General features: G+C 42.7%; 2 protein-coding genes across 10 annotated transcripts in view; one reads left to right on the top strand and one right to left on the bottom strand.

Moving 5' to 3' along the window:
* The window catches only part of CDH23 (cadherin related 23), a 785528-nt gene extending 781474 nt beyond the window's left edge, over positions 1 to 4054 (top strand). For 7 of the 9 annotated variants that reach the window (XM_061635232.1, XM_061635230.1, XM_061635231.1 and 4 more), the window contains one exon: positions 2906 to 4052. In XM_061635232.1, the coding sequence (XP_061491216.1) occupies positions 2906 to 3232 (327 nt within the window). In that variant the 3' untranslated portion in view covers positions 3233 to 4052. Of the gene's footprint in view, positions 1 to 349; positions 464 to 2905 lie in introns of all 9 variants that reach the window. The other 2 variants (XM_061635248.1, XM_061635238.1) reach the window with 2 other exon arrangements.
* Positions 4055 to 7500: 3446 nt separating this feature from the next.
* LOC133388832 (prosaposin-like) overlaps positions 7501 to 27836 on the bottom strand; it is a 49697-nt gene continuing 29361 nt past the window's right edge. Inside the window, exons 5-15 of the mRNA XM_061635227.1 lie at positions 23517 to 23714; positions 19821 to 19964; positions 17983 to 18042; positions 15376 to 15393; positions 14930 to 15040; positions 13486 to 13581; positions 12746 to 12929; positions 11972 to 12153; positions 11417 to 11497; positions 10847 to 10948; positions 7501 to 9937 (exon numbers count right to left, since the gene is read on the bottom strand). Coding sequence (XP_061491211.1) covers positions 9902 to 9937; positions 10847 to 10948; positions 11417 to 11497; positions 11972 to 12153; positions 12746 to 12929; positions 13486 to 13581; positions 14930 to 15040; positions 15376 to 15393; positions 17983 to 18042; positions 19821 to 19964; positions 23517 to 23714 — 1212 coding nt within the window. The 3' untranslated portion in view covers positions 7501 to 9901. The remainder of the gene's footprint in view (positions 9938 to 10846; positions 10949 to 11416; positions 11498 to 11971; positions 12154 to 12745; positions 12930 to 13485; positions 13582 to 14929; positions 15041 to 15375; positions 15394 to 17982; positions 18043 to 19820; positions 19965 to 23516; positions 23715 to 27836) is intronic.

The following is a 27836-nucleotide window of genomic DNA, read 5'->3' as shown; positions in this document are numbered from 1 at the left end:
AGGAGATTTAGCAAAAGTATCACAGGACAGAACTCGTAGCGCCATTTTTAACCTGTAATCCTATCTTGAAATGCAGTTGTTGTGCATATCCACACAGAAGGCATTATGTGACAAGAATCTTATGTAAGATGGGGTTATACCCAGTGTGATTCAGAAGTGTTTCTTCTGAGTCCCAGAAGGTTTTAAAATCATTGGTTCGGCTAGAATTTATTTTTTATTTTTAGAGAGGAAATTTGACTTTAGAGTAGCTGCTATGAGGATTCGGTAAACAGAGTAAGTTTCAGGACAATGTGGCAAAGGGCCCAGTGTAACTAGTCCTATTGCCCATTCCCTCCCTCCCTCCTTCCAGGGCTCTCTCTTAAAGGTAGTCTTGGATGATTACATGCGACTGAAAAGACTGCTCGCTGAGCGGATGGTGCATAAAGCCACCACCAGTCATGGGGACCAGTCCTCAGTCTCTGAGGTAGAATCTGTTTATGCATGGGAGTTCATGAAAATGCTTGTTGTGCCCTCTGGGATGCAGTGCTTGCTTTTCAAAGCTGTACCCTTCTGTATCTGTTGTGCAGTGCTCAAAGCTATTTACCTGGAGGTTTAATCAAGCAGAAAAAGACCTCTCTCAATCTGAGGACTGGGCAACCTGTGTACCTTTAGATATTGTTGTACTCCAACTCCTATAAGTAACAGCCAGCATAGCCAATGGGAAGGGAGGATGTGAGTTGCAGGCCAACTCTGGAGGGTCTCAAGATGCCTACGTCTGCTCTGCTTGCACATGTGCCAATGTATTAGCTACTTTCTGTGTGCTCTGACTCCTTGGCTCTGAAAGCCTCATGCTAGGTGTTTCTGTTCATATTCTCAGTGAATCCTTGAATCCTTCTGCAGTGCTAATTGATTATTTAGGCATTAGAATGGAAACCCCCACCAACCCCTGTGAAATAACCAGATTTACAAAAAGTGCATACAGGTAGGGCAGAGATGGAGGGAAAACCTAGATCACTGATTCATAAAGGAAAAGTTGCATTTAACTAATAAATAATGGAAACCCTGTGGGGGAGGCAGCAGGCTGTTAGGAATGAGGGATGAAAACAATTCCATATGAAGTTCTGATGGGTGAAGGCATCAGACAGACAGATAAGGATGGGGTGGAGGAGTCCTTTAAACACAAAGAACTTTAGCTGTAAGGAGAGTTTTTAAACAGGATGAAGGAGATTTGTGAAGGATTGGGAGGGGAAGCACAACATCCTAATGCATCACCTCATGAAGGATATAATAAAACAGACAGAAAGTTTATCTCCTGGCATCTATGTGCTTAAGCCCACTGAAAGCACTTTACTTTGCTGGGTTGTAGCCAAAGAATGAAGAATTTTCAGGGAGCAATTTATTTACCTCCTGCAATTTTTCTGTTTACCTTATTATGGCCAATATGTTTAGCCAAGTGATGAACTGGTAATTGCCTGTGCTGGATTGTAATATTTGGCTAATCCCATTTTCTTCTGTCTTTGCTTCTGATCTCCTGGAACCAACAGTCCTTTACATGCTTCAGCTAGCTCACACTTCTCAACATCCTCTTTCTTAATAATAATAATAATAATAATTTAATTTGTGGGTCGCCTATCTGGCCAATGGCCACTCTAGGCGACGTACAATTTAACAACAATACATTACATCATAATAAAATACATCATAAAATACAATATAACAATAAAACAATAAAACAGTTCCAGTACAGAGTAGTAGGCTATTCGTCGTAAAAATTTAACCCTCCCCGTAAGTCCCAAAGGCCTGTCTGAAGAGCCAGGTCTTCAAAGCTTGGCGGAATACATTCAGGGAAGGGGCTGCTCTCCCATTGGTTATCCCTCTACCCAAAGCTCCTTGTCTAACTTGTTAAAAACAAATGAAGTACACAAACGCTGAGTCCTAAATATCTGTTGTTTGTTTATTTGATTACCTTTGTATCCCACCCTTCTCCAAGGATTTTAGGACAGCATACACGAGGCCCTGGGGTGGCTACCATTTAAGGAATGGCTGAGCCTGGTGGAGCTTCCCTTTAAAGAAAGAGCTACAAAACATCCTTTCAGACTACTCTGTGAGATCTTGCCGTGCAGAAAGTATCTTCTTTGTTATTAGAATTTTAAGAACGAAATATTCAAGAACCAACCCAAAACTTCGTCTAAATGTTTATAATGAATTCATTTTATTCAAGTCAGGTATTAAGCTCTTTGTAGGAGAGGTCACAACAGATAGATATATACATCAAACAAGACAGGAAAGATGAATACCCAAATGCAACATCTGGTTCCTCCCCCAATGTAAAGAAGAGTGGCTTGACAATAGTCATGCATTTTTCCCCCAGCAGATTTAAGGCTTGAACCCTAATCCAGTGGGCTGGTCTGAGACTGAAAGCCCCAATGCATGCATGGAATTTCCTAGCCTGCAACAGCTTCTCCCTGGATGATAGTCCATCAAGTGGGTCTTGTGCACCACCAGGCGTCCAGAGGCAGGAATTGCAGTTAATTTCTAAGGGGAGTAGCTCGCCTCAGTCGCATGATTCCCTCAGTTCATTTCCTGCCTCATCATCCAGGCAGTTGCTTTTTTCCTTAGCTCCAATAATCCTTTTGTCATTTTCTTTCTGTCTGGTTTTTCTCTATCTTCCTTTGTGTTATCTTGAGTTTGCTGAAATTTTCCCTTCTGTTTTTCTCCACATCCTCTCTATTTTCTCTGTCTTCTCTTCCCCCACCCTTTCAGCTACCGAGTGTTAGCTTTACCTCAGCCTTTATGGTCTTTTATCCTGTTGCCAGACTAGCTCAGGAAAGGAATGTAGCTACAGCAGAAAACAGTGCAGTCAGATTGGCTGGAGAAGGAATGAAGAACACTATGATGTGTTGATTTTAACTTGGGTTTCTTCCAGCTGATCCAGAATGACTTGGATGAAGATGAAGAACAAAGAAGTCCAAGCCAAGGGAGCCTTCGCTTCCGGCATAAGCAGCCCATTGAGCTCAAGGGACCTGATGGGATCCATGTGGTCCATGGCAGCACAGGCACTCTGCTAACCTCTGACCTCAACAGCCTTCCTGAGGATGACCAGAAAGTGCTAGGCCGTTCCTTGGAGACACTGACTGCTGATGGTGGGGCATACTGTGATAGGAATGCTCGCACCGAGTCTGCCAAATCCACTCCTATGCACAAAATGAGAGAAGTGATCATGGAGAGCCCACTGGAAATCACAGAATTATGACTAGAAGTGGCATCACTGGTGTAGCACTCCAAGGAAGCCTGGGCCCACATAGACTGCCATTGCTACAGGAGAGTACTGACCAAGGCACAAGTGTGGCAGAAGAAAATCCAGAGGCCTAGGGCATCTGTGCCTGGCCACCATCTGTTCCAGAATAAACCTGACCAAGATAGCCAACTGTTTTGTTATGGCAGCCCTGAGGAACCTAATCCCAGAGGTGAAGGTTCTCAGGACTGTTTGCTTTTACCAGGCACTCACACCTTTCAACTCATAACCTTTTAAATTTTATTTTTTAAATATGAAGCATTACAAAGAGCAATGGGAGGCCCTAAGGCACAAACCTAACGCTTGAATTGCAATAATCATGGTGCCATGCCCCATCTATGGAGTTGACCAGGCTCTCCAACATGCCCTGGATTGCACCAATATGTTCTTCCATCATCCGAGTGGTGGTGGTGGTAGTGATGAAGGCGGAAGATGGCTGCTAACTGAATGCAGCTAAGATGATGCTAGAACCATCAACTCACACACAGGGATTGTGTGATAACCTTCAGGATGCTCCACAAATCTGTTTGGCATTAATCTATGTTGTCACCTTTACAACAGGGGGTGGGGGAAACTGAAGCCATTTCTTCATTTTGCTGGCTTACCAAAACACTGCAGCATCAAAAGAAACAGAGTGCAATTAACTGAGGTTCTGAATGTAGAGTGTTTTGTGTGTAATTTTTCTCTTCTTTTATTTTCAAACAGTAAAGTGTTAAGAGTTTTTGGAATGGTCTGTCAAAGGAACCAGAAATACATTATACATGAATTTCTTTAATCTGTGTTTGATCTTTCCCACCCCAATTGTCGCACCAACCCTCTCGGCTTGGGCATGGGTTTCAGTGCTTGTTTGGGTTAAGTACACACACTGCTGTAGGAGCTGAGAAATCAGAGCAATAGTTGTACTCCTCTATATACCAGCATTTACCTTCCATCTCCCTAAAACTATCAAAAAGCAAATGATGAGTGCCCCAGATTCAGAGCTGTGTATACACACGTGCACAAACACATAATCGGAGCTCTGCAGGTTGACTCAATTGTGCATATTAAGCTAAATTTAACATTACTCTGCTTTCATTATTCAGGCTTTCAAAAGGTTTGACATAATAGGAAAGGCAAGAGAAGATACTAAAGGAGAGGCAAGGCCTCTCCATTGGGGCATGGAGAAATAACAAGAGGAAATAAAATTCAAACTGTGGCATTAAAGTATTTGGATATAATAAAATATAAGATTAAGGGTGGTTAAGCCCCACTGATTTTCATGGGAATAGCATACTGCCCTGGCTTCCTTTTCAGAGAAAGGGCAGGCAGAATATAAATTTAAATAATAATGATATTATTATTATTATTATTATTATTATTATTAATATTAATATTATTATTATTATTAATAATAATAATAATAGTTATTATATTTTTCCAGATTGTATTATTACTCCATGAGTCTTGAAAACCTCTCTTTCCAGCTTCTGAGGTACTATTCAAAGGGCTAGAAGCATGTTCTTAAAATTTGAAAGAGAATTTTCAAGATACCAAATTCTATGCTAGAAATCATATACCATACATGGACCATTATCCAGAGACCTTAAATGTTGCATATGCATGGTGCAACTTTTGACTTGCTTTCTTTGAACTGCCCACCCTACCTCCTCACTGTGGAGAGGGCTCTGTTATTAATCCTACCCCCCACCCACCCCACACACACCCTTTTGATTCAGTAGGACAATGCATTGGGTGCTCTGGGGGGAAAAAAGATAGAAGGAGTTGTCCTGGTCACTTGTTTCAGGAAGATACCCTATATACCAGGGGCTGCCAACCCATCACTTGTGGGTGCCAGGGCACCCATCAAGGCCTTCAATAGTGCCCCTGACACATAGCCTAGAATCTGTGCTTTCATTAAAAAAAGAAAGTAAGTCTCTTTCCCTCCTAGAAGGAATGTCATGGAGCAAAACCTGCAGGTACCTTCTAAGTGATTTCTGTGAAATGAACCAGCTTGGCTACTCCTGCCTGTCAGAGTGAAGTCAGAGCTGTGATTGATGAGTAAGTTGTTTGAACACTGGACAATAGGAATCTCTGGGATCCTAAAGAGTTCCTGTTTCCCCCTCCCTTTTATTGCACTTCTCTTGCTTCAGTGGTTTGTGTTTTTTTAAGTACTTGGAATCACCATTGTTTGTCCTTTTTCCCTCCCAACCAGGAGGCATCTTTTCTGTGCTGGGTTTGCCTGAGATGAGATAGTGCCTAGAATTTATTTTCTGCAATTAGTACTACACAATAAGTGTGGGTGACTGTTAAAGAATCCCCTCCCTCCTTTGCAGGAGCTAAAGCCCAGGGATGCATTAAGAATTCATTGTATAGTTACAATGGTATATATATTTTTACTCAGAACTAAGTCTCCTTGTGTTTAATGGGGCTTACTTCCAGGTAAGTGGATGGCAGCCTAGGTTTTTGGTTTAGGGTTAGCATTAGGGAAAAACAGGGTCCTTGTGCATTTAACAGATGTATGGCAGACAGAAATTCAACAGGTCAAGCCTTGTCTAATATGGAAATACAATTAAGGGGAAAGCTTCACCATGGCTACTGTCTAATTTTGTGTTAAGCCATGCCCCCATTTTGTGACCAGTACCCCCAGCATTCTCTCAAAATTTAAAATGTGTCCTCTGGTCCAAAAAGGTTTGTGACCCCTACTATACATGCTCTTATCACTTAAACCAGTGGTTCCCAACCTAGGGGCCATGACCCCCACGGGGGCTGTGAAGTAATCCAGAGGGGGCCATGAACAGTAAAGAAATTATTTATTTATTTATTTATTTTTTAAAGTCTTCACTCCCGGGTTCTCTGCTCCCCACTGCTGCTGCAGATGACACCTCCTCCCTATGTCAAATGAGAAGGGAGGACTTTTTCTGAAGCACCAGAGCATCTTCTAGGTACGCCGAGGGCAATCATCTGCCTTTACAACATGTGGCAGATGTCAAAGGAAGCTGAGTGTGGAGCTTCAAGGAAGAAGAGGGGATTACTATTGCTTACGCCCGTCTCCTTGCACTGCCGCTGCTGCTGATGCCCATACTCAGAACGAGAGGAGAGGGCTTTTCGTGAAGCAAAAAGAAGCAAGACTACAAGGAAAGGCTGCTTTCCACCTTCCTTCCTGGCAGCCAGCCTGCCCGCCGTTCTTGGCTCCTGCTTCACTGCCACCTCCTTTTAAAAATTATTCTTATTTGCAAGGCCACCCAGATCTCGCCTTTGGCCCAGACGGAGCTAAGGAGCAGTGAGGAAACTCAGGACTTGCTCGCCCCCCATCTTTGAGGCTAAGTGTGTGTGCCAGCATCCCCCTTTCTTCCACCTACACTCCGCCCCTCCCAATCTCTCCAAGATGCTGTGGCAGTTGAGAGCTTCCTCCGTCCCATGTGCCCAAATGCATGGATGCCTGCAGATGCTTGCAGGAGGGGCAGGCGTGTTTGTGTGTGTGCGTGCGCGCTGATCTGTCTTCTGCTCCATTCTCAGTCCCCAAGTGCATGCTAACCAAGTCATCAGTTCTTATGATCATCCCAAGGCCTACAAGCACTAACCTGTCCTCAATCTACCCTTTTGTCTGCACAATCTAGCATCTCCACCACTACTATGTTGCTGCTTCTTGATGATGGCGGTGATTTTAAAAATGGTCAGCAGGTTGGCTGAGGCTGGGGTCCACATACTTCAGCTGAAATGTATTTATTTACTTATTGTTGCATTTATATCCCACCTTTCCTCCAAGTTGCTCAAGGTGATCCACATGGTTCCTCCCCTTTCCATTTTATCTTTACACCAGCCCTGTGAGAAAGGCTAGGCTGAGAGACTGTGTCTGGTCCAAGGTCACCCAGTGGGCTTCCTGGCTGGCTGGGGATTTGAACCTGGATCTTAGTCCAACACCGTAACCCACCGGTGGTGGGAGACAGAACTGTACAGATTGTGAGGGGTGGAGCGGGATCCAAATTTGATTGGACCTTTGCATTTAGAAAAGAAAGCAACACCTTCCTGTTTGCAAGGAGCTTTTTATGGAAAGGGATATTTGGAGATGTGATTTAGCCACGCAGCATTTTTTCCATTATCAGCATCTAAAATTGCAATTAACACGGGGGCAGGTCATGCAATTTTTTGAGCTTAGAAAGGGGGCCCCATACTCATAAAGTTTGGGAACCACTGACTTAAACAAACAATGTATTAGGGTTTTGCTTAACAAAAACCAAGAGTCAGTGTGAAATTTATAAGAATTCTTTAATGTTTCTTAACTACAGAAGCATTGGCAAAATGCTTGTGATAATGGTCTTTGAGGAGCAGCTGTATAGTTTCTCATTATGTATACTGAGCAGGGTCCTACATACTAAATATGAAACACAGGGCTTCATTACTTTTAATAGGTATCATAGTTAGGGTTGCCAGGTTTAGGGCCTGAGACTGATCCTGTATCTTTAGGAGAAGAGAAAGTCAGCCAAGTGCAGGTGTTCTTGCAACTCTGTAATGGGAAAAACCACAAGGTGGAATCCTCACTTCCCCCTGAACAACTTTTAAAGATACAAAAGACCTCCTGGTTGCCAGGCCCAGCCTCCAAGGGCTCTGTATCTTTAAAAGTTGTGGAGGGGGGAGGGAGAATTCCACCTTGTGGTTTTTCCCATTACAGAGTTGCAAGAACACCTGCACTTGGCTGACCTTCTCTTCTCCTAAAGATACGGGATCAGTCTCAGGCCATGAACCTGGCAACCCTAATCATAGTGGATGGCAAAGAAAATCACCTCTGCATCACTGTGACCTGAAAAGCTGCACCTGTTAAAATGTTATGTTATGCTCAACTCTTAAAACATACAGAAACATACATTCAGTGTTTACCAATAATTCTGGCATCTGTATGGCTATCAGGAGCCATTAATACTCTGTGTCTCTAATTGCAAGCTGTATGAAAAGCCAATGTCTTTGGAACTGATATTTAGACACATACTAACAGATGTTATCCTAAAGATGCTATTGCTTAATGCTGGTTGTCCTGAACACTTTCCCCTTCTCCTGCAGTACAGAGAAAATGCAGTTAAAACAGCTGTTCCTTTGTTCACAGCTCAGCACTGAACCCATCCATTCCAACAGGTAACAACCATGGATTTCTGTTCTAATGAATCTAATATCCAGTCTACCTAGCTACTCTAATCCAGCAAAGGAGATGTGTGAGTAAGCAAACTTCTGGACGTGCATAAAATGCAACTGGCCTGTGCCTACTGAACCCATAGGTACGCCTTTCATGCAGACGGCAATGCACATCGTTTTTGGGTTGCTGCATGCAGCTGGAACAGGTTCAGTGTGTGTGTCCCGAATAGGAAAGGATGAACTGAAACCAAGGAAGTTCTCCAAACAAAAGTATAGCAAAGTATGCAATATCTGTCCATGCTTCACTTGAACAATCAGATAGTCCTTTCTGGACAGCTCTTGTTTCTAGAATTTGTTTTTGTCTACACCAGAAGTTTTAGTAAGTTTAACTGGTATGGGAATTTTAGTTGTGGGCAGGGGCTACAGATCTGTTACAGAGAATTTTCAGCAACTGCAGGTCTAGACACCCATTCATAAGGTGGAGTGACACAAGGTGATTTCCCCTTTAGTTGTGAGTAAACATGCAAGAGAGAGAGGCTAGAGTACATTAGCACAGCATATACTTTGTCCTGGGCTTAATCTAGCATCTGCAGATAAAGCATCTCAAATAACAGGGCTGGGAAAATAGATTTGTTTTGAGACCTTGCAGAGCTGCTGCCAGAATAGACAGGAGCGAGTGAGCTAAGTGGACTAACAGTGTGACCAACTGGCTGGAGACTGCTCCTTTTATCCTAAACTTGTGCTCTTACCATAGGGGGGAGTGTCAGACCACATCACACAAACATGGAGAACAAAAGTCTCCTTACAGTGACCTTTCCACCTCAAGTGCGGTCATGTGTTCAGCAGTCACACAGCTGCAAAGTGACGACAGACTAAAACAGTTTAAATGTAGAGTATAGATGTGCCTTGAAAAGACTTTAAAAAGGCCAGATCATCATCATGTGGGGAAAGCAAATACCGCAGCTGGGCACAGCCATTGTACGTCCATTGTTTGCGGCCTTGGTGTCTCTTTTACGAGTCAGTAAAGTGCTAAACATTTCCACCCCCCAGGTTAAGCAAGGACATATTGAAAATTCAACATTAAATTACAAGCTGTTATGCATAGAAAGCATTGGAAACTTGAAAAATGCCAGTTTAGGCAGCCTGTTTTGTTCTGATTATTACTATCTAGTTATTCAATACTCATAAGGCAATATATCCCTTTTAAAATAAAACACATTTTAATGACATTCTCAGCTATTCATATAAATCCCATACACTCCCAGCCTGTTTTCCATCACAACATGTCCCTTCCCCACTGTGGCTCTAAAAGCAAAACTAAATGTATAATGATTCAGAGCATCGTGAACAATGGGAATAGTTTTTCGTCTTTGAGCAGTGCAGACACCCGATGGACAACCACGCGACAAGGTGGAAGATGTGGGTCTGCCAAGGTATAGACATCTCATTATTTCCCACCCAGCCAAATGCCAGAATGTATTGATTAAAACCACAGCCCATGTCCATCCACTGAAAGGGCTTCTTCTAGTTCCATATATGGCGTTTGCAGTAGTCAGTGGCCTATGGGGAAAAGAGAGGGGAGAGTGAAATAAGAAAGGCCATTCTCAATTCATATCACAATTCATTAAAAATGGGCTTGAATTTTATCAACTTCAACTATAAAACTTCCTGCTCATTTTGCCTTTAATCCAGTTCACACCAAGGATGGGAAACCTATGGCCCTCTAGCTGTTGTTCAACTCCCATCATCCCCAGGCAGCCAAGGGGGATGTGAGTTGTAGTCCAACACCACTCTGGAAGGCCACAGGTTTTTCCATCCCTGGTATATATTTTTTTTAAAAATGCACGTACCTAGCTCTAGCAAGGGTGATTTATGTATGGAAGCACTGGCTTCTGCACAATGCCAGTACAGCTATGCATCTGGATGTGCATCATGGTGCTCATCCAGACCCCACTGAACTGGCCAGATTAACGACATGGAGGTGAATACATGTCCCCATTATGGGGCCATTAGATCACTGTACACAGTTAGAGATGAATCAAAGCCAGTATATTCATACACGTGCTATTTGAAGAACATTACACTTCTAAGCACTTGAAGATCAAATTGGTGGGATTTAATCTGGCATCAGTGAGACGCATCATCCTGCCCAAATGTTTGCTAAGCATACTATTAAGAGTAGTTTAATAGTGTATTTCAACTAGTTATTAACATCTTGTGTCTGTAAACATATTCTCCCCAATCCTGTATATCATGTCACTGGGGTGTCCATTGTTTTCAAAGAAAACCAACTTCCATAAAATCACATTACCTGCTCTTATTTCTATCATTGGGTTGCATTCCCAGAAAGGTATGCTCAAAAGAGTGCTTAGTTTTTAACTGAGTTCAGTTAATTGTGGTTGTTGGTTTTTTGTCAACTCAATCTCATTGCATTGTAAGCTTAATACTCCTCTCTTGTTCCTTACTTACCTGGCACTCAGCTGCAGTCTCTGTGTTCTTGCACCAGTATGCTGGGCCATGGACACAGGCTTCTATGCCCACAAGTTTGGATTCGGGACACACACCTATTTTCTAAAAGAGCAGAGAGTACCAAAAAAAGCCAATTACTCCTATGAAATTCTGCCTTTCTTTCTATAGCGCTTTCCCCTCTTGCCTGCTGCAATATATATCATTGATGCAGTGCTCAAAAGAGAAACTCAGGCAATAGGCTACTTCTGCTTCTGTGCTAACTGCAGATTTCTCAATATAATGTCAAAGATCCCAGAGAAACAGAAAAACATTGTATGTTGCTTCGTCTACATTTTTATATTTTGCCTATGGCAAAAGGGAATGACAGCCTTACAAAACAACAGGAGCCTGTTGCTTTACAGGATTGGGAAGTGGTACCAAGTCTCTAGGAAATAACAGTGCAATTTTATGCGTGTCAGAAGAAAGATCCACCCAGGTATATATATACCTGTATATATATATAGGATTGAAGCCTAAATTGCTTATCTGAGATTTCCCTTGAGTATAAACCAGCTTTAGGATGTGACTTACAGTACACACAAATGATGGTTCCAGCACCTGTATCAGGAGGCGGAGAGCAGCTGGCTCATACTGCACCACAAGCTGATCACACTGTAACAAAGCAAAATGAGTGAGGCTCAGCCCTCTGCTAGGTACAGTCCCTAAAGCGTGCAATTAGGTTTACTGATTAAACCTTTCAATTTATCCATGTAATTAATTAAGCTGAATTCAGAATCTTCCTAAGGAGCTCCACTGATCTTATCCAACCTTTCTTCATTTCCCATAAAGCTCCTAACCAGGAACCAATTTTATCTGGAAATTTTCATTAGTCTTCTCAAAATATTCTAATCTACTTCAAAATTTCACTTTAGGCAAAATTTGGTGGCAACTCTTCAGTGGGACAATATTTGCTTCAGACAGCATTTCAAAATAAAAGTAATTTGTGGCACAAATGTAGGTAAACTAGCAAAATGCCCACCAAATTTGGCAGGAGGATGAGGAAACGGATCTCCAGCAACTTTGCCTTCTCTCTTCTCTAAGAAAACAGTAGATCTCCCTTCCACAGTAGCAATTTGGCGTACTTACTGTGTACACTAAAGCTTCTGGCAGTAACTGGCAACCTTTAGCAAGCATAGATCCAATCTGTGCCTGCGTTTCATTCTTCTCCAGTTCGTCATCAACATATGTAATGAGGATTGTACACAGATGGCAGAATTCACCTTCATTGAATGTTGTCTCTTTTGGTAGTTCTTCCAGACCTACCCTCTCTGAGGAGAAACAGAGTGTGGGGTTTTATAGCTTGAAAAACCCACTTTTCAGGCTAGTTTAAACCATCAAGTTAAAACCATCAATTAAAAGTGTAGAAGCAGTAAAACAATATAAACTAAAAACAGCAGTTGAAGCAGCAACCAACGGTAAAAACAAAATAACAAAGGCCAGTAAAAACACTCCATCCATAAGAAACTCAGGAGGAGAAGATTGTTTTTGCTTTGTGCCCAAAGGCAAACAAGGTTGGTGACAGTCAAGTGTCTTTGGGAAGAGTGTTCCACCATAACTGGAGCAACAAGACCAAGGCAGCTCCTTCTCTGATGGCCACATGTCTAACCATTGGCTGCGTACACACCATACATTTAAAGCACATCCCCCCTAAAGAATCCTGAGAATTGTAGTTTGTTAAGGGTGCTGCGAATTGCAGCTACGTGGGGGTAAACTGCAGTTTTCAGGATGTTGGGGTATAGTATGTATAATGTTAGAAAGCCCTGCTAAATCATTGTAGCCAGGTTGATATAGGAGCAGTCATTGCAATTAATCCATCCCAAGCCACAGAACGTGATAAAGCAAGCAAGTGCCATTACCTACCACTACTCAAAGAGGTATATTTGGGGCAAAATCTGAGCATGCTGCACACAGTTTCAGGTTTAGTTGCACCCAGAACCATAATGACAACAGCCTTTCCATAGGAGTCAACAAAGTCCTTGCACTGGGGTAAGACTTCATGGGGCAGCAGATTGCAGACTTTCACCATTTGATGGACTATTCCATCCTGAAACATAAAAGCAGAAAGGTATGCGAACAAGAAAGTTTGAACCTTATCTGTAGTTGCTGACAGTGAGGGAGGAGATGTCATTTCTTTCCCCGTGCAAAGCAGAAGGAGAGCTTATTAACTGAACTAAGGTGGCCACAGACAAAGGGCTGTTGAGTAGAAGATAATTTTGACAGGTACAATTTCTCATACAGGAATAAGAAAAGCTGCACTGGCTAGAACCCCTTCTTTTCTGGTAGTAAGAGACCAAGAGGATCAGTCTCCTCAGTTGTTCCTCTCCTATATAACCCTCTAACGTTGCATCTAGTCACCTCTAAACCCACTTTCCATACCAAGTGCTAGTGAAAGGCATAATACAAGTGGAAATTATAGATTGATTCAAGTTCCCATAAGTAGGAAACAAAGAGGTAGTTCTCTGCTCCCCACTTTCCTCTGAGTAGCAATGGTGCAGGCCTCAAAAACTGAGGGCAGTGGCTAGAACTACTCCCCCCCGCAAAGCAAACTCTCTATGCCACCCCCCCAGTAGACAGCAAGAGGCTTCCTCAACCTTACTTACTTCTGTGACATTGTTCTCCAGCATGTCCTCTGCCATTGCAACCATTTTCTTGCACACACCACATACAAAGTGCAGATTTTCTTCATCTGAAATTTTCTGCATGATTAAAAAAGACAATCAAGTGCAACTTTCTTTCAAATGAGTCAAGCAACAGTAATGTAATAAAACCATTTTCACTAGAGCTGAATTAAAAGTATTTTTTTTTGTGAAAAGCAGCATACCCCCTATGGTGATTTAATTTTATATTAATGATCATCACTTTGAAAGTGTTCAAAAATGTCTGCCTATTCGGAAAGGATTGCCCTCATTCTGAGTTGTTGTAATTTTAAAGTTATATCTGGCCCTTCCTCCCAACAGGAGCCCAGGGTGGCAAACAAAAACACTAAAACACTCTAAAACATCATAAAAACAGACATTAAAATATATTAAAACAAAACATCTTTAAAAACATGTTTGTTTTTTTTCAAGCTTTAAAAACATCTTTAAAAGCAATTCCAACACAGACACAGACTTGGATAAGGTCTCTACTTAAAAGGCTTGTTGAAAGAGTTGACTTCATTTGTCCTCAGTAACATCAGCGCATAGCCAAACCTGATTGGCTACATAACGCAGTGATATCATCCAGGTCATGGTGTATTATCAACTAGTTGGGCCCACCCATGTGGAAAAAGTGCCCTGATTTTCAAACAGCTTTGTTTACCCTGAAATATCACATCAGATTGACTATTTAGCTTCATGATGTCACTCCATTCTTTTTGCAATCCCCAGTTGGCTACACTTGTCCATGTGACTACTCCAAGAACACTAGGATGCAGTAATTAGAATTAGAAACAAATTGTGCCAAAGCAGCAGCCAACAGGGAAAACCAAGCGGCAGCAAACAGGAGTGAAAAGCATAAATATCCCAACAACTGTTTTTGATAATTTACTGAAATCATATACTTAACTATCTCCCACTGAAATGAATAGAATTTAAAAGTTGGATTGTGCTCATTTAATTATAGGGGTTGTCTCAATGAGAAATTCATCCCAGATTACATTGAAGAATATGCCACTCCAAGGGCTCTCCTGTGGACAGAGCAGTCATGTAAACTCTTTTGCTAAGGATGTGCAATCTCCTGTCCCCTCCTGATAATTTTCACTAATCTTATAAAAAATTTCAGTAATTCTTCCATTCTCTTCAGGGGGAGCTTTGAAATTCTCCACAAATGTTGCTTTTGGCAAAAGTTAGTGTCTCCCTAGTGCTGTGCAGAACACCTCTGACAATTTTTCTGGTTTCACATCAGAACTCATTTCTGTCCCCTTGAAATGCCTCTGATGTTTGTCAGATTCTCCTTGCATTTGACTTTATGCAGCAACTCTGATCTGCTCTTCTTGTTCTACTTGCTCAGCCAATGCTATCAACCTTTGCACAGCGGAGCAGCAGGGGGCTCTGTTACTCTTACCTCTGCAGGCCCTGCTGCTGTATACAAGTCATGAAGGTGGTGAGCTGGCGCCAAAGCATGAAAAGGCTCAGATTTTGCAGAGTCACAGAAGCGAATTTCACCACAAATAGTCTTTGATTGCTGGAAGGGGAGAAGTTCCATTAGAGACAAAGTTTGTTTTTACTTACTACCATAACTTCACATGGAGCTACTTCATATCAGGGGGTTGAAGTTTTTGGCAGAGAGGGTACTTTGGCATGATACCAGAATACAATATACAAATGTCAAATGTGAATTGTTCATGTGTGCATAAACATTTGAAATCATAGAATCGTAGAGTTGGAAGGGGCCTATAAGGCCATCAAGTCCAACCCCCTGCTCAATGCAGGAACCCCAAGTTAAAGCATATCCGACAGGTGGCTATCCAGCTGCCTCTTGAATGCCTCCAGTGCTGGAGAGCCCACCACTGCCCTAGGTAACTGGTTCTATTGTCATATTGCTCTAACAGGCTTCAGCCCCTTAAGGAAACCTCGGCCGCTATCTTTATTGATGGCAAATCTGCATGCTGCAAAAAACAACTGAAAGGTAGGTAAAGTGGGAGAATAGTGGGGGGATGGCGGTCTGCGGATGCTTCCGCAGAGAGCGGAGGGCCCCCTGTAGCTCCAGGGACCCTCAGGCCAGTGCCCCACAGGCCCCCAAGAGCTCCAGGCCCCTAGGCTTCAGCCTACTAAGCCTAATGGATAATCCGGCCCTGATGAAAAGGCTAAATCCTTTCCTTAGGCTGGTCATGTATCCTACTTTATAAAGGACAGTCTTCTGTTTAAAGGGTGCCTTCTATTCGGTCATAGTCCAATTTAAAAGAAGCAGAAGAAGGAAGAGAAGGGGTCTTGAAGTTGCCTTTCAACACCTGGACAGCAGACTGGGCAGGCACACAGGTCAGAGATTTTTATCTGCTGTGCTGAGATGTAGATCTATATTAATTACATCAACTACTTCTAAATGTGCATCTATACATATAAATTAACATATATGGATTATATGCAAACTTGTGTCTCCTTTTTGGGTAATGCATAAGTGGCCACCCTCCCCTTCCCCTCCCTTTGCCATTCTGTGGGGACAAAGATATTTTTCACAGGAAGGGAGTTGGTGGCCTTGCCATTGGGGACTTGGTCCAGAGGTCAGAAACCAGAAACAAAATGGGGGCTCTAGCTTTAAGGGGGCATCACTTACATCTGACCCAGCTTCCTTAAACCAGACTGCCATCGTAATCACCCACCTTAATTTTGAATTTACAGCAAAGATAATGGAATTGGGGCCAAGGTCTCTTACAGTTCAAGTACCTGGAATATCTTGACCCAGGAAGGGCCATTTTAAAATTTTGAGACTTGTTTAGTTGAGAAGTGAGATAAAAGCATATAAATAAATTAAAAACAAAGGGTTGTATCCAACTAACTTATACTCAGAGTAGACCCACTGAAATCAGTGGACATTAACTTAACCAAGTCCATTGATTTCAGTTTTATTCAACTAACTTTTAGTCAGAGTAGACCCATTAAAATTAATGGGCCTAAGTAACTCAGGATCATTAATTTCAGTGGTTCTATTCTGAATAAAAGTTAGTTGAATACAACCCAATGGGTCTTCTCTGAGTATGATTTAGTTGGAGACAACCCCAAAACTCCCCAGTGCAGTATTGCCATGCTAAATTTCTCAAAGGGGTGGGAGAGTCTAGTATTCTGCACGAAAATCCTTACTTTGTGACAGCCAGTACCCAAGCCTGGAGCAGGAAAAAAATTCAGATATGCTAGCATTAATTCAATTTACATACTTAATTTTGACAATATGTTTTTGGGGGATGTTTCCCTTATTGAAATGTTTTACTCCAATGGATTTTTCATGCATTGGGGAAGGAAGCCTTTTGAGGGGCTGCAGCAGGCGGGGGGGGCAGAGGAAGGTGAAGTCCTGCTGCGTGAGTGGAAGTGTACTAGTGGAATGTTGGATTATGTCCATCGTTGTTAAGAACCTCAGTTATTCATTATTTTTCAGAAAGGAAAATCTAGCCAGACATTTTCTGGGTACTAATCAAAATCATTGTGAAGCCCTTCCATACTTAAGCTTCACCCCTCTGGTTGGCATTAAAAGCAGGCATTAGATAATCTGCCACTGTGATCTACTTTCAACCTCCCCCTCAACCCCCTAGCATTCGTCCATCAGACAAAACTGTTTGCAATTGTCCAACTCACAAATTATCAGCAAAAGGTGACCTAGGAGGAATGAAAAGCAAACCATTGTAGGGCAATATTGTCACATACCTCTTCCTGCAATCGGCAAAAAGTCACCAAATTGGGGGGGGAGGGAGAAAAAAGCAAAATTGTGAGAAAAGAATTCAGAGAGTGAATGACTGAATGCTAGAGACTGCACTAGTTGAACAACAGACACTCACATGCCATCACCATGCTGTACACCAGCTGCATACCCTCTCCTTGTCTAGCTACTCTCCAACTACCTATAACAGATTATTTGAATGGGCACTTCCATGTTATTAAACCATCAGAAGGTGTGGGTCTTCCATAAAGGCAAAATGTGTGCCTCCTACTCACAGAGGTCAAAGCAGAGGTGTTCTTGTGCTGCATTCTTCTTGTAAGAGATGAAATTAAGTCTTTGCCATTCTGGATATGGCTTCATTGCTTTCATAACAATAATGTCTAATCGCACTGGTGCTTAGGATAAAGGTCAGCAACTGGAGCTTCCCTGGCCAAACCTGGCCTCCAGAGGGGAGCATCCTGTCATCTTCCTCCCTCCCCACCCCTGGGTTGCATCTGACAAAGTACGCCACACACCTTGTTACACTATACATGTTAGTTTTATCCAGCTCTCCTGATATTTGTATACCCAAGTCAACAATACTTTATACAAAGAACATTCAGTCACCTGTCTAGAATATTTTACAGGCCTGAATTAGATATTATAATACTTTGCTATCATAAAATTGGCCCTGAAGTGACCATGCATCTCTACCTGGAAAAGACTAGGATTTATATGCCTGAGAAGTTTGCATACTGCAGTCGACTTACCAATAGGTGTATTAGCAATTGGACAAAAGCATGAGAGTATTCAAAGGCGTACTTCTTGCACTATGGAGAAAAAAACACAGCTTCAGTAATTTCTAACAGGATCAACCCGTGAACTTCATCCACACAAAGAGAGCTCCATGCTACCTCCAGAGCATTCAAGATGCCCATACGCCTTCTGGTTTGAAATGCTCATAGCAGCAATCCCTTTAAACATGATAAAAGAGATATGATACAAGATGTCAGAGGAAGAGCTGGCCAATGCAGATAAAGGTACGATATCTTTGTACTATGGCTTTTGGTCCAGTGTGATACTCATCTATACTTCAGAATTAACAGTCCTCCCCAGCATTTTATTTATTTATTTATCACATATCACAATCCATCTCAAAGTGGTGTATAAGTTAAAACCACAAAACTATAAAACAGTAACATCACAATAATACAATGAAATACAACTAATAATTCCAGGACACCATTAATTAATGTCTGGCATTAAACCTCAGAGAAGACTTGAGTGCACAGGCATGTTTTTAGCAAGTGCCAATCAGCATCAACCATAAAGAAGAGCCAGGTGCTATAGTAAAAGCCATCAGGAGACAATGAAGTCTTCAGTGATGCTGGAAGTGTCTGGAGAGCTTGTGGGCTTTTAACATGCAGCTCCAATTTGAACCATCCGAATGGACTGAATAGGGCAATCCCAATAACAGAATGACCGACCGTGCAGCTTCAATGCCAGGCCACTGAACTGCCAGACTGGTGCTATTATAGGTCTAAGCAATGGGCAGGGTTGGGACCAGTTGTGGACTAAGACCCAGAGCCAATCCCAGCCCCACACCTTCCTTAGTGGTAAGGAGTTCTGCAGGACATTTCCTGCTTTGACTTCTCTCTTGTGAATGAGGTCTTATTTCAAAGTACTGCTGGTCAGAAAAAAGAGAGCTTGCTTGTGTGGGACTGTGTGGGTAATATTTAAATTAGATTGCCAGTTCCGACAACAGATACAGTGCTGTATGATATGAACTGGTAACCTGACAAGATACCAGCCATTTCTAAGCCCTCATCGATAAAACTCTTTCATGCACTCTGTCACGTTTAATGCCCAGTTTGGGTGGCACTAAATGAACCATCTAGCAGGGTGAGCGAACCTGTGGCCCTCCAGGTGTTGTTGGATTCCAAACTCTCCCTTAGCCCTAGCCAGCATGACCAATGGTCAGGAATGATGGGAGTTGTAGCCCAGCAACATCTGGAGGACCACAAGTTAAGCACCTCTAGTTTATAGGGATGGTTTGATTTCAAGCAGTTTTTGAAATCAGGTTTGAGTTTCAAGCTGCTCTAATTTAACCTGGAGAGCCGAAATATTATGAGAGAATACAGGTCCATTCTTCAATGACTTCAGCTTTTCAAAACATGTCTGCAAGGAAGGCCACTTCTTCCCCCAGCTAATCTGCTACTTGCAAATGTTGAAAGAGTGATCACAGTGTGAAGGGCAACATCTGAAACAAGACTTGGGAAATATAGTTGTGTGAATCCATCCGTTGATTACCAAATTACAGACACAGGTCCTGAACCCCAAGGATGCCTGTTTTTCCTAAGTCTCTGCGCAGATATTGTTTTAAAACAGCAGCAACATCCATCTAAGCAACATTAAGCCATGTTACAAAAGTGTTTTATGAAGAAATAGTATTGAAAAGATGCTTTGTTGGCACGGCTACACAAAATTATGCCCTCTTTGGTGCTGTCAGTGAAGGCCTCTATCATTATTGCTATGCATCTTATCTGATATGTGTCTGCATTGAAACAATGGATATCTATTGTTAGTGTGAAACAATAAAATCAGTTACCTCATCAACCAAGTCAGACCCCAGACGTTCACAGTGCTGTTTGGCATAAACAGCAAAGTACTGGACAAGGAAGGAGCTCCTCTTGAAACCTTCCTGCATATCAGCAACTACCTTTACGCAGTCTCTGCAAGTGTTTTCTTCCTTCTGCCGGGGGGAAAAAGGTAAGAGGGGGAGAAATGAAGGATTAACCCATCTGTTCATAAACTGGTGCTGCCACAGCATCTCTAATGAAGGAAGAAGCAATGTTAACATGCCAAAGCCTTTGAGTTGGGGGGAGCACTGGCTCACTTGACAAGCAAGGAAACTAAGATGGGATGAGGCCACTTTGAGAGTAAACAGAAATACCTTAAAGCTCAAAAATCCCCCGTGCTATTTTTATGTGTGCTCAGTGAGCCCAAGAAAATACATTCATTTTTTTCTCATGGCTAGCATTGATCAAATAAGTAATGGGTAAAGATTTGTGCCCCTATTTGAATGAACAAGACCTACCATGGACAGCTAATGCAATTTGTGCTGGCTGATGAATCTGCAGCTGCTGCATGGCTCTATCTTGCACACATTTGTTATGTAAATAGCAGCCATGGGAACACCATGGGTGGGGTGGGGGAGTTCAACTCTTTATCTTCCTGTCATAGGCTGTGAGCACACTAGTCGCCTACAGCAAAGCTTTTCCGTTGGCCACACCTGGAGGGGCCATGGGTTGATCTACCGATCAGTTCTGTAATCTATTTGAAGTGGAATTAAAAGAAAAAAATACTCAGGTTGCTCCCACCAGGTTGTACAGTAAAAAGGGGCGGGGTTTGATTCGTGTCATGTGCCCCTGTTTTCAAAAAAGATACATGGAGACGCACTGGAACCGGCAGAACAGTGAATGTGTCTCTACCCATAGTCAACAATGGATGGTGCTGTTTGCACTTGGCATTTGTTGTTTCCACTGAAACCAGATGCTTTCCTTGAAACGCAGATACTAGCTCCACAGAAGTTATTTTTGTTAGGACAATCGCAGGAAGAGAAAGAGTTAAACTTCCCCTCCTCTAGCCATCCATAGGCCCACATGGATAAGCTTCCAGAAGCTGCTTCAGCTTACCCATGTCTGCTATTTATATTGTTATGGGATTGGAAGTTGAGACCTGCTCCACGGGTCTGACGAGTTTCCTTTTGTTAATCTGATAGTTTACCCAAGTCAGCCTATGAGTTAGTGGATTTTTTGAGTGGTCAATCGTCATATCCAAAGGGTTGTGGCCAAGAGCAATCCTGTTGCTTTTGAAACTCTTTTTCAGGGGAGAGGCTCTCTTCCCCCCCCATTCTGGAGCCAGAGAAGCTAGTCTTATCTTGGGGGTAAAGCTAAAAAAGACACACGGAGAAGCCTGTTCTCTGCACCATGGCTTTGGGGTGCCTTCCTATAACCCTGATGGAAAAGCAAGATCTATTAGACTGATAATGCTGAGAACTCCTTCGTCTTAAGCTCAGATTGTGAATATGTATAAACAAAAACTATATATCCAATAAGACACCTCAGCCTCTGCTGACCTTCTTTCAAGGGAACCAAACCCTGGATAAGTGCAGGAACCCCTGGAAGTCTTGCACTGCTCAGAGACTAGGTTCTATTAACAATATAAATGGCATTCATTCAGTTAATGCCACATTTTGTTCTGCTCTCCACGTGTGCCTCAAAACCCTCTGCATAATCACAGAGGACCCAGGAGAACATTCTAAGTTTGCACAAAAGAATCGGCAATACCAGAAGCAGCATGACATTTCATGCTTGTGGACTGTTTCCGACATCGAAGACACTCCTTGAACTGGTAGACAGTTTCCTGGTTCTCCCGTAGGGTGGGACTAAGCCTCATTATAGACCAGGGCCAAAATTCTGTATGAAAGCATGACCCAAGAGGCCAGCTATAGTTTGACTTGTGGATTATATGTAATTGCCTGCCCCTGTGGTAGACATGAAAGTCTGGTTCACAAACAGTCTGGTGTGTAACTTAAGGCCAAACTAGGCCTAATGGAGGCCGCCAAGTTTGTTGTCTGCACATCTGCCCTATTCATGTTCAAAACAGTGTGTGCACGGCACACATTTTATTTTAACATCACAAGGGGAGCACAGATGAAGAGCTTTTACTTCCCTCACTTTAACTCCCCACAGTCCATCACCCCAGGCTCTTTTCTCCCAGCCTGGCACAAAAAAAGAAACCCAGAAGTAGGTGAACTGGGCTAAGTGAAAAGAGCCTGAAGCAATGGAGTGTAAGAATGGGAGAACAGGTGGGGTGGGAGTGAGGAGAGAGAAAGATTACTCAGTGCCCTTTTAAATGTTAAAACTGCAGGCTCGGCTCACCTCTTCGATAGACATGTTTTGTATTTACCCGTTCATCCAGGAGATTTTAATGATTCTGAAAGAAAACTTTATTCATACCCTCTAGTCACATTCTCAGTCTATTCTTTTTTTTTTTTTGCCTCTCTCCTTTTCCCTCCTCCCATCTCTTCCCTCAACTACTGGGTCCTGCTAAGGAAAAAATGTCTTAAAACACAAACTCATAGTTTAACAGAATACATGAACAAGGGAGAGGTAATTAAACAAGTAAAGTAACTTGTTGAATTATCAAGGCTGCACAGGACAGGAACCTCATGGCCAGAGCCTCAGGTTTGCCTACCACAACACCACTCATGTGAACTGGGAAAGGATCTTCTCTGTGCTGGCACTGTGGCCGTGGAATAGCGCCCCCCCCCCAAAGGCGTGCCTGGACCTGTCTTCGTGGCCTTTTTGTGTGTGTGTGCCAGAGGAAGATATTTCTTTTCACCCAGGCTTTTTGGGCAAGTTGCATGTAAAATGAGAATTTAAAAAACCCAAACCCTGAGCCCTCGATGTTTGAGTTACGTTTTGTTCTACAGTTTGAGTTACAAATTGGTTTCATTTTGCTATAGGAACATTTTATGCTATATTTTAGCATCCTGGTTGTAGCCTTTTAAGTATCGTATTTAATACTGTATACTTTTCTTTGATTCTGTATGGCACCCAGAGAAGATACGTTGACGGACACCATATGAAAATTCAGGAAATCAATTAAAAATGTCCTTTCACTGTAAAAAGAATGAAAGGATTGTGCAAGTGAGACCTACTCACCTATGGCAGTGGTGTGTGTGTGTGTGTGTGTGTACAAACATGAAGTATTCTCCTGTGCCCCATCTTGGGATGAGGGAGAAATTAGATTGGGTTCACATTTTAATGCAAACCTACATAATTCACATTTCCCCAAACAATACACAAACCAAAACACAGCTTCAAAATTCACACTTAGAACAAAAATGTGTATATTTGTATATATTTGTGAAAATAGCATACAAAAACTCATTGCATCAGGGGAAATAAAAGTGTGTGTTAGGGAAAATTGCATTTAAAAAGAGGTGTATATTAGCACGCTAAAATGCTGATGACGTTTCATGAAGCACTGGTGTGGAAATGTGGCAAGTTGAACTGGAAAAAGGGGAAACGAGAAATCAAGATGGACATATTTGCCTTTTCTCTAGCCCACCTCTAGATAAACTTCACTGTGAATGAACCAGTCCTTAGAATGAAAAGGATGTTGCTTCAGACATTCAGAACCCTCTAGCTAAAGTGGCAGAATGCCACCTCATGGTCTCTGAAGAGAAATCCTGAGGGAGTCAGTCAACTCAACGCCACCCAATCTGCATCCTCACCAGTAGTTTGGGCTGGGGCTCATCTTGAGGGTACAGGAGAAGAGGCACATTAGCTATAAAGGGAGTCAACATTTCAGGGAAGTCTGCCATTTCAGGCTTTCCATCAGACTTCAACGGTGTCTGGAACTTCAGGGCTCCTTGTGGGGTTTCCCGATGGCTGCATAGCCTGAAAGCACCACATGCTATTTCAGGCCTATCCTAGAAGGAACAACAGAGAGGAGGGAGAAACCATTTCATAAGAGGAAAATGCCAGTAAAAGCAGAGAAGTAAAAAATTTGAAGGCACTTGTTTTTCATTATCTCAGCCAGGAGGTCAGGTCTCCTGTTCCCCTGGTGCATTCACTATAGCTGTCCAAATTTCCCTGCTTTTTAAAGTTTGATAGAAATATCTGTTGGCTATAGGTACGTTCTTAAACTGCAACTGATTTTGCCTATTAGTGAATTCTCTGCTCTTTAATCTGGGAGGTAAGAAATGGGATTCTGTGCAAGTGCTGAGAATGGACTGATCATTTGCATGCTTATTGAGTTTTTATGGGATTCATTCCCCTGCAATCATGCTTAGGATAGGTGAAACTGACCATGGAGGTGGTACGGGGAGCAGATGGGAGGGGAAGGAGGAGGGCAGTTTTGATCATTTGCATGCTGATTGAGTTCAGTGGGATTTACTCCTGTGCAATCATACTTAGGATAGGTGACCCTGACCACAGGGGGGGAGGGCTGGAGTGGGCAGGGGAGGAGGAAGAAGAAGAAGAGGGAGTAGAGAGGAAGAAGGGAGGAGGAGAGGAGAGGGGGACTGGGAGGGGAAAGGCAGGTCTGATCCTTTGCATGTGGGATTTATGGGATTTAATCCCATGCAGTCATGCTTAGGATAGGTGTAACTGACCTGGGGGAGGGGCAGAGAGGGGGAACGGGGAGGGAAGGGGAGGAAGGGGAGGGGTAGGGAGGAAGTTGGAGGGGTGAGGGGAAAGGGGAGAAGGAGATTGGGTGGGTGGGTGGGCACTGGGCAGGGGGAAAGCCCTTTCCTTTCCAAAAGGAAAACATTGCTAACAGTATCATTATTTGGGTTCCCCCCCATCTTTTTATTCTACAGCAGAAATGTGTAGTCTCCCACCCAAATTTAAACCAAAGCTGTCCCTGGCCACATCCACACCAGACATTTATTCCACTTTAAGTAGTCATGGCTTTCCCTAAAGAATCATGGGAAGTGTAGTTTGTGAAGGGTGCTAACAGTTGTTACAAGACACCCTATTCCTCTCACAGAGCTCCAATTTCCAGAAAAGGGAGTGACTGTTAAACCACTCTGTCCCCTGGAGCTCTGTCAGAGGAATAGGAGTCTCCTAACAACTTTCAGCACAAACTACACTTTCCAGGATTCTTTGAGGGAAGCCATGACTGTTTAACGTTGAAAGAATGTCTGGCATAGGTGTAGCCCCCGTGATTAGCCAAGCCAAACAGATGTTAGTATGGCTTTTAGAACAGTGACAGTTGCTTCATATGGAGCATGCCTGCATTTATCATAGACTCCAATGTTAAATGTCTTAAATTAATTAAAAAACCAGCTAGGCTTTTTTTTTTTAACTTTTAAACTGCAGAAGATGAAGGTCAGAGTATGGGGCAAGGTCAGGTACTCTGTAAATATGGATGATTTTTTATTAATTTCAACAAATTATGAGACGAGTGACAGAAAAAAGTCCAACAGGGGTCTGGATTATTTTATTTGTGTTTCAGACTTTAAAGTCTGGATTCTCTTGGAGTGTTTTGTGTATCTCCATGAACATGTAGAGGGTTGTTAAGCAAGTGTTTCTGAGTTCAGGACTATAAGTTTTGTAAGATTTTGTTTTGAAATGAGCTTAAGGGAAGCAGCAGAATGGCATGGGGGATATTTTCAATTTAACTTGGTGGAATGTGAAAAATCCATGCTGGCTATAGTATACAGCCACTCTCATGGCTGTATAATCTATTTCTATCTATTAAGCCTTAGGTTGGAGAAAGACATCTCTGCCCCCCAAAGAGTTGAAGGCAGCATGATGGAATGAATCCTCACAGAGCTGCTCTCTTGTGTCCTGACAGCAGTCCTGCTGCCACTTACCAGGCTGTGTGGGGGCAGGGCAGGGCAGAGTTGCACAGGCACACCAGCAGAGCCAATCCAGCATTCCCATTGGTGCACCTATGCAACCCTGCCCCACCCAAGGAAGCTACAAGGACACAGATGTGGGGGGGGCAGCTCTGCAGCACTGTCGCAACACACCAGCTGCCCTGTTGTGGTGTGACCACTCAGCATCATGTCTGATCAAACAGGTTTTACACATTTTTGTAGTACTTCAATGTCCTGCAAGACCTGCTTCACCAGACATGAAATAAAGATTTCTTTTATGACGTCCAATTTGCTTTTAAAATCATCTATCTACAACAGCCTTTCTCATTTCAATGCCTTCTAGATGTTTTGGACCACAGCTCTCATCAGACCCAGCCACCTGGTCTACAGCCTCACCTTGGGAACATTTTGTCACAGTCACAGCGAGGCAGGTTCCCATTATACTGCTTCAAAATTTAATGTCTGAACAACACTTGGGTGGAAAAAATATTTACAATTCAACAAGCCCAACTTTTGATTAAGAATTGATTCTGTTCAAGATCGCTGATTCTCAGGAGAAAAAAAAACACGAGTCAGACACAACTCTTCTCAATTCCACAAGCCTGTGAGTCATCCAACTTGGGGAACATCTTAAGGCACAACACACACACATCCATCATAGTGGGGATCAAACAGAAACATGCCACAATCCGACATGGAAAGAGTTTTGTGGGTCTTTGTATATATCTCTCAGAATGTTGCTACGATACAGACTTAAAGAGGTATTACTAGCATTATTCATTCCCAGGGAAACCTCAAATCTGTACTTCCATGACTGGGAAAGGGCCAAACCCTAAGCTTCCCACATTTCCAGGGAATCCCAAACTTTTCCCCCCATTGACCACTTGAAAATTGCCAAGGGCCTTGGAGGACCACTTCGTGATCTTTCTTTCTGTTGTAGTAACTGTAAAGGGTTGTGCTAGATGCTGTATGAGTTTTAATTGTAGTATTATTGCTTCTTTTATCATAGAATCATAGAATAGTAGAGTTGGAAGGGGCCTATAAGGCCATCCAACCCCCTGCTCAATGCAGGAATCCAAATCAAAGCATTCCCAACAGATGGCTGTCCAGCAGCCTCTTGAAGGCCTCCAGTGTTGGAGAGCCCACTACGTCTCTAGGTAATTGGTTCCATTGTCGTATGGCTCTAACAGTTAGGAAGTTTTTCCTGATGTCCAGTCGAAATCTGGCTTCCTGCATCTTGAGCCCTTTATTCCGTGTCCTCCACTCCGGGATGATCGAGAAGAGATCCTGGCCTTCCTCTATGTGACAACCTTTCATCTACTTGAAGAGTGCTATCATATCTCCCCTCAGTCTTCTCTTCTCCAGGCTAAACATGCCCAGTTCTTTCAGTCTCTCTTCATACGGCTTGGTTTCTAGTCCCGTGATCATCCTTGTTGCCCTCCTCTAAACCTGTTCGTTTGTCTGCATCCTTCTTGAAGTGCAGAGACCAGAACTGGACACAGTATTCAAGATGAGGCCTAACCAGTGCTGAATAGAGGGGAACTAATACTTCACACAATTTGGAAAGTATACTTCTGTTAATGCAGCCTAATATAGTGTTTGCCTTTTTTGCAGCCACATCACACTGTTGACTCATACTCAGCTTGTGATCAACGACAATTCCAAGATCCTTCTCACATGTCATATGGCTGAGCCAAGTATCCCCCATCTTATAACTGTGCATTTGGTTTCTTTTTCCTAAGTGTAGAACTTTGCATTTATCCCTGTGGAATTTCATTCTGTTGTTTTCAGCCCAGTGTTCCAGCCTATCAAGGTTTCTTTGAATTTTGTTTCTGTCTTCCACGGTATTAGCTATGCCCCCTAATTTTGTATCATCTGCAAATTTGATAAGCATGCTCTGTACCTCCTCATCCAAGTCGTTAATAAAAATGTTGAAGAGCACTGGGCCCAGGACTGAGCCCTGTGGTACCCCACTCATCACTTCCACCCAATTTGAAAAGGAACCATTGATAAGCACTCTGAGTACGATTCTGGAGCCAGCTATGGATCCACCTGATAGTTGTTCCATCCAGCCCACATTTAGCTAGCTTGCTAATCAGAATATCATGGGGCACTTTGTCAAAAGCTTTGCTGAAGTCGAGATATATTATGTCCACAGCATTCCCACAGTCTACAAGGGAGGTTACCCGGTCAAAAAACAAGATAAGTTTGGCAGGATTTGTTCTT

This window comes from Rhineura floridana, chromosome 7 (genome assembly GCF_030035675.1).
Source record: "Rhineura floridana isolate rRhiFlo1 chromosome 7, rRhiFlo1.hap2, whole genome shotgun sequence".
In the NCBI taxonomy this organism is placed as follows: domain Eukaryota; kingdom Metazoa; phylum Chordata; class Lepidosauria; order Squamata; family Rhineuridae; genus Rhineura; species Rhineura floridana.
The sequence above is the reverse complement of the archived record's forward strand: the minus strand, read 5'-3'. Positions and strand labels throughout refer to the sequence as shown.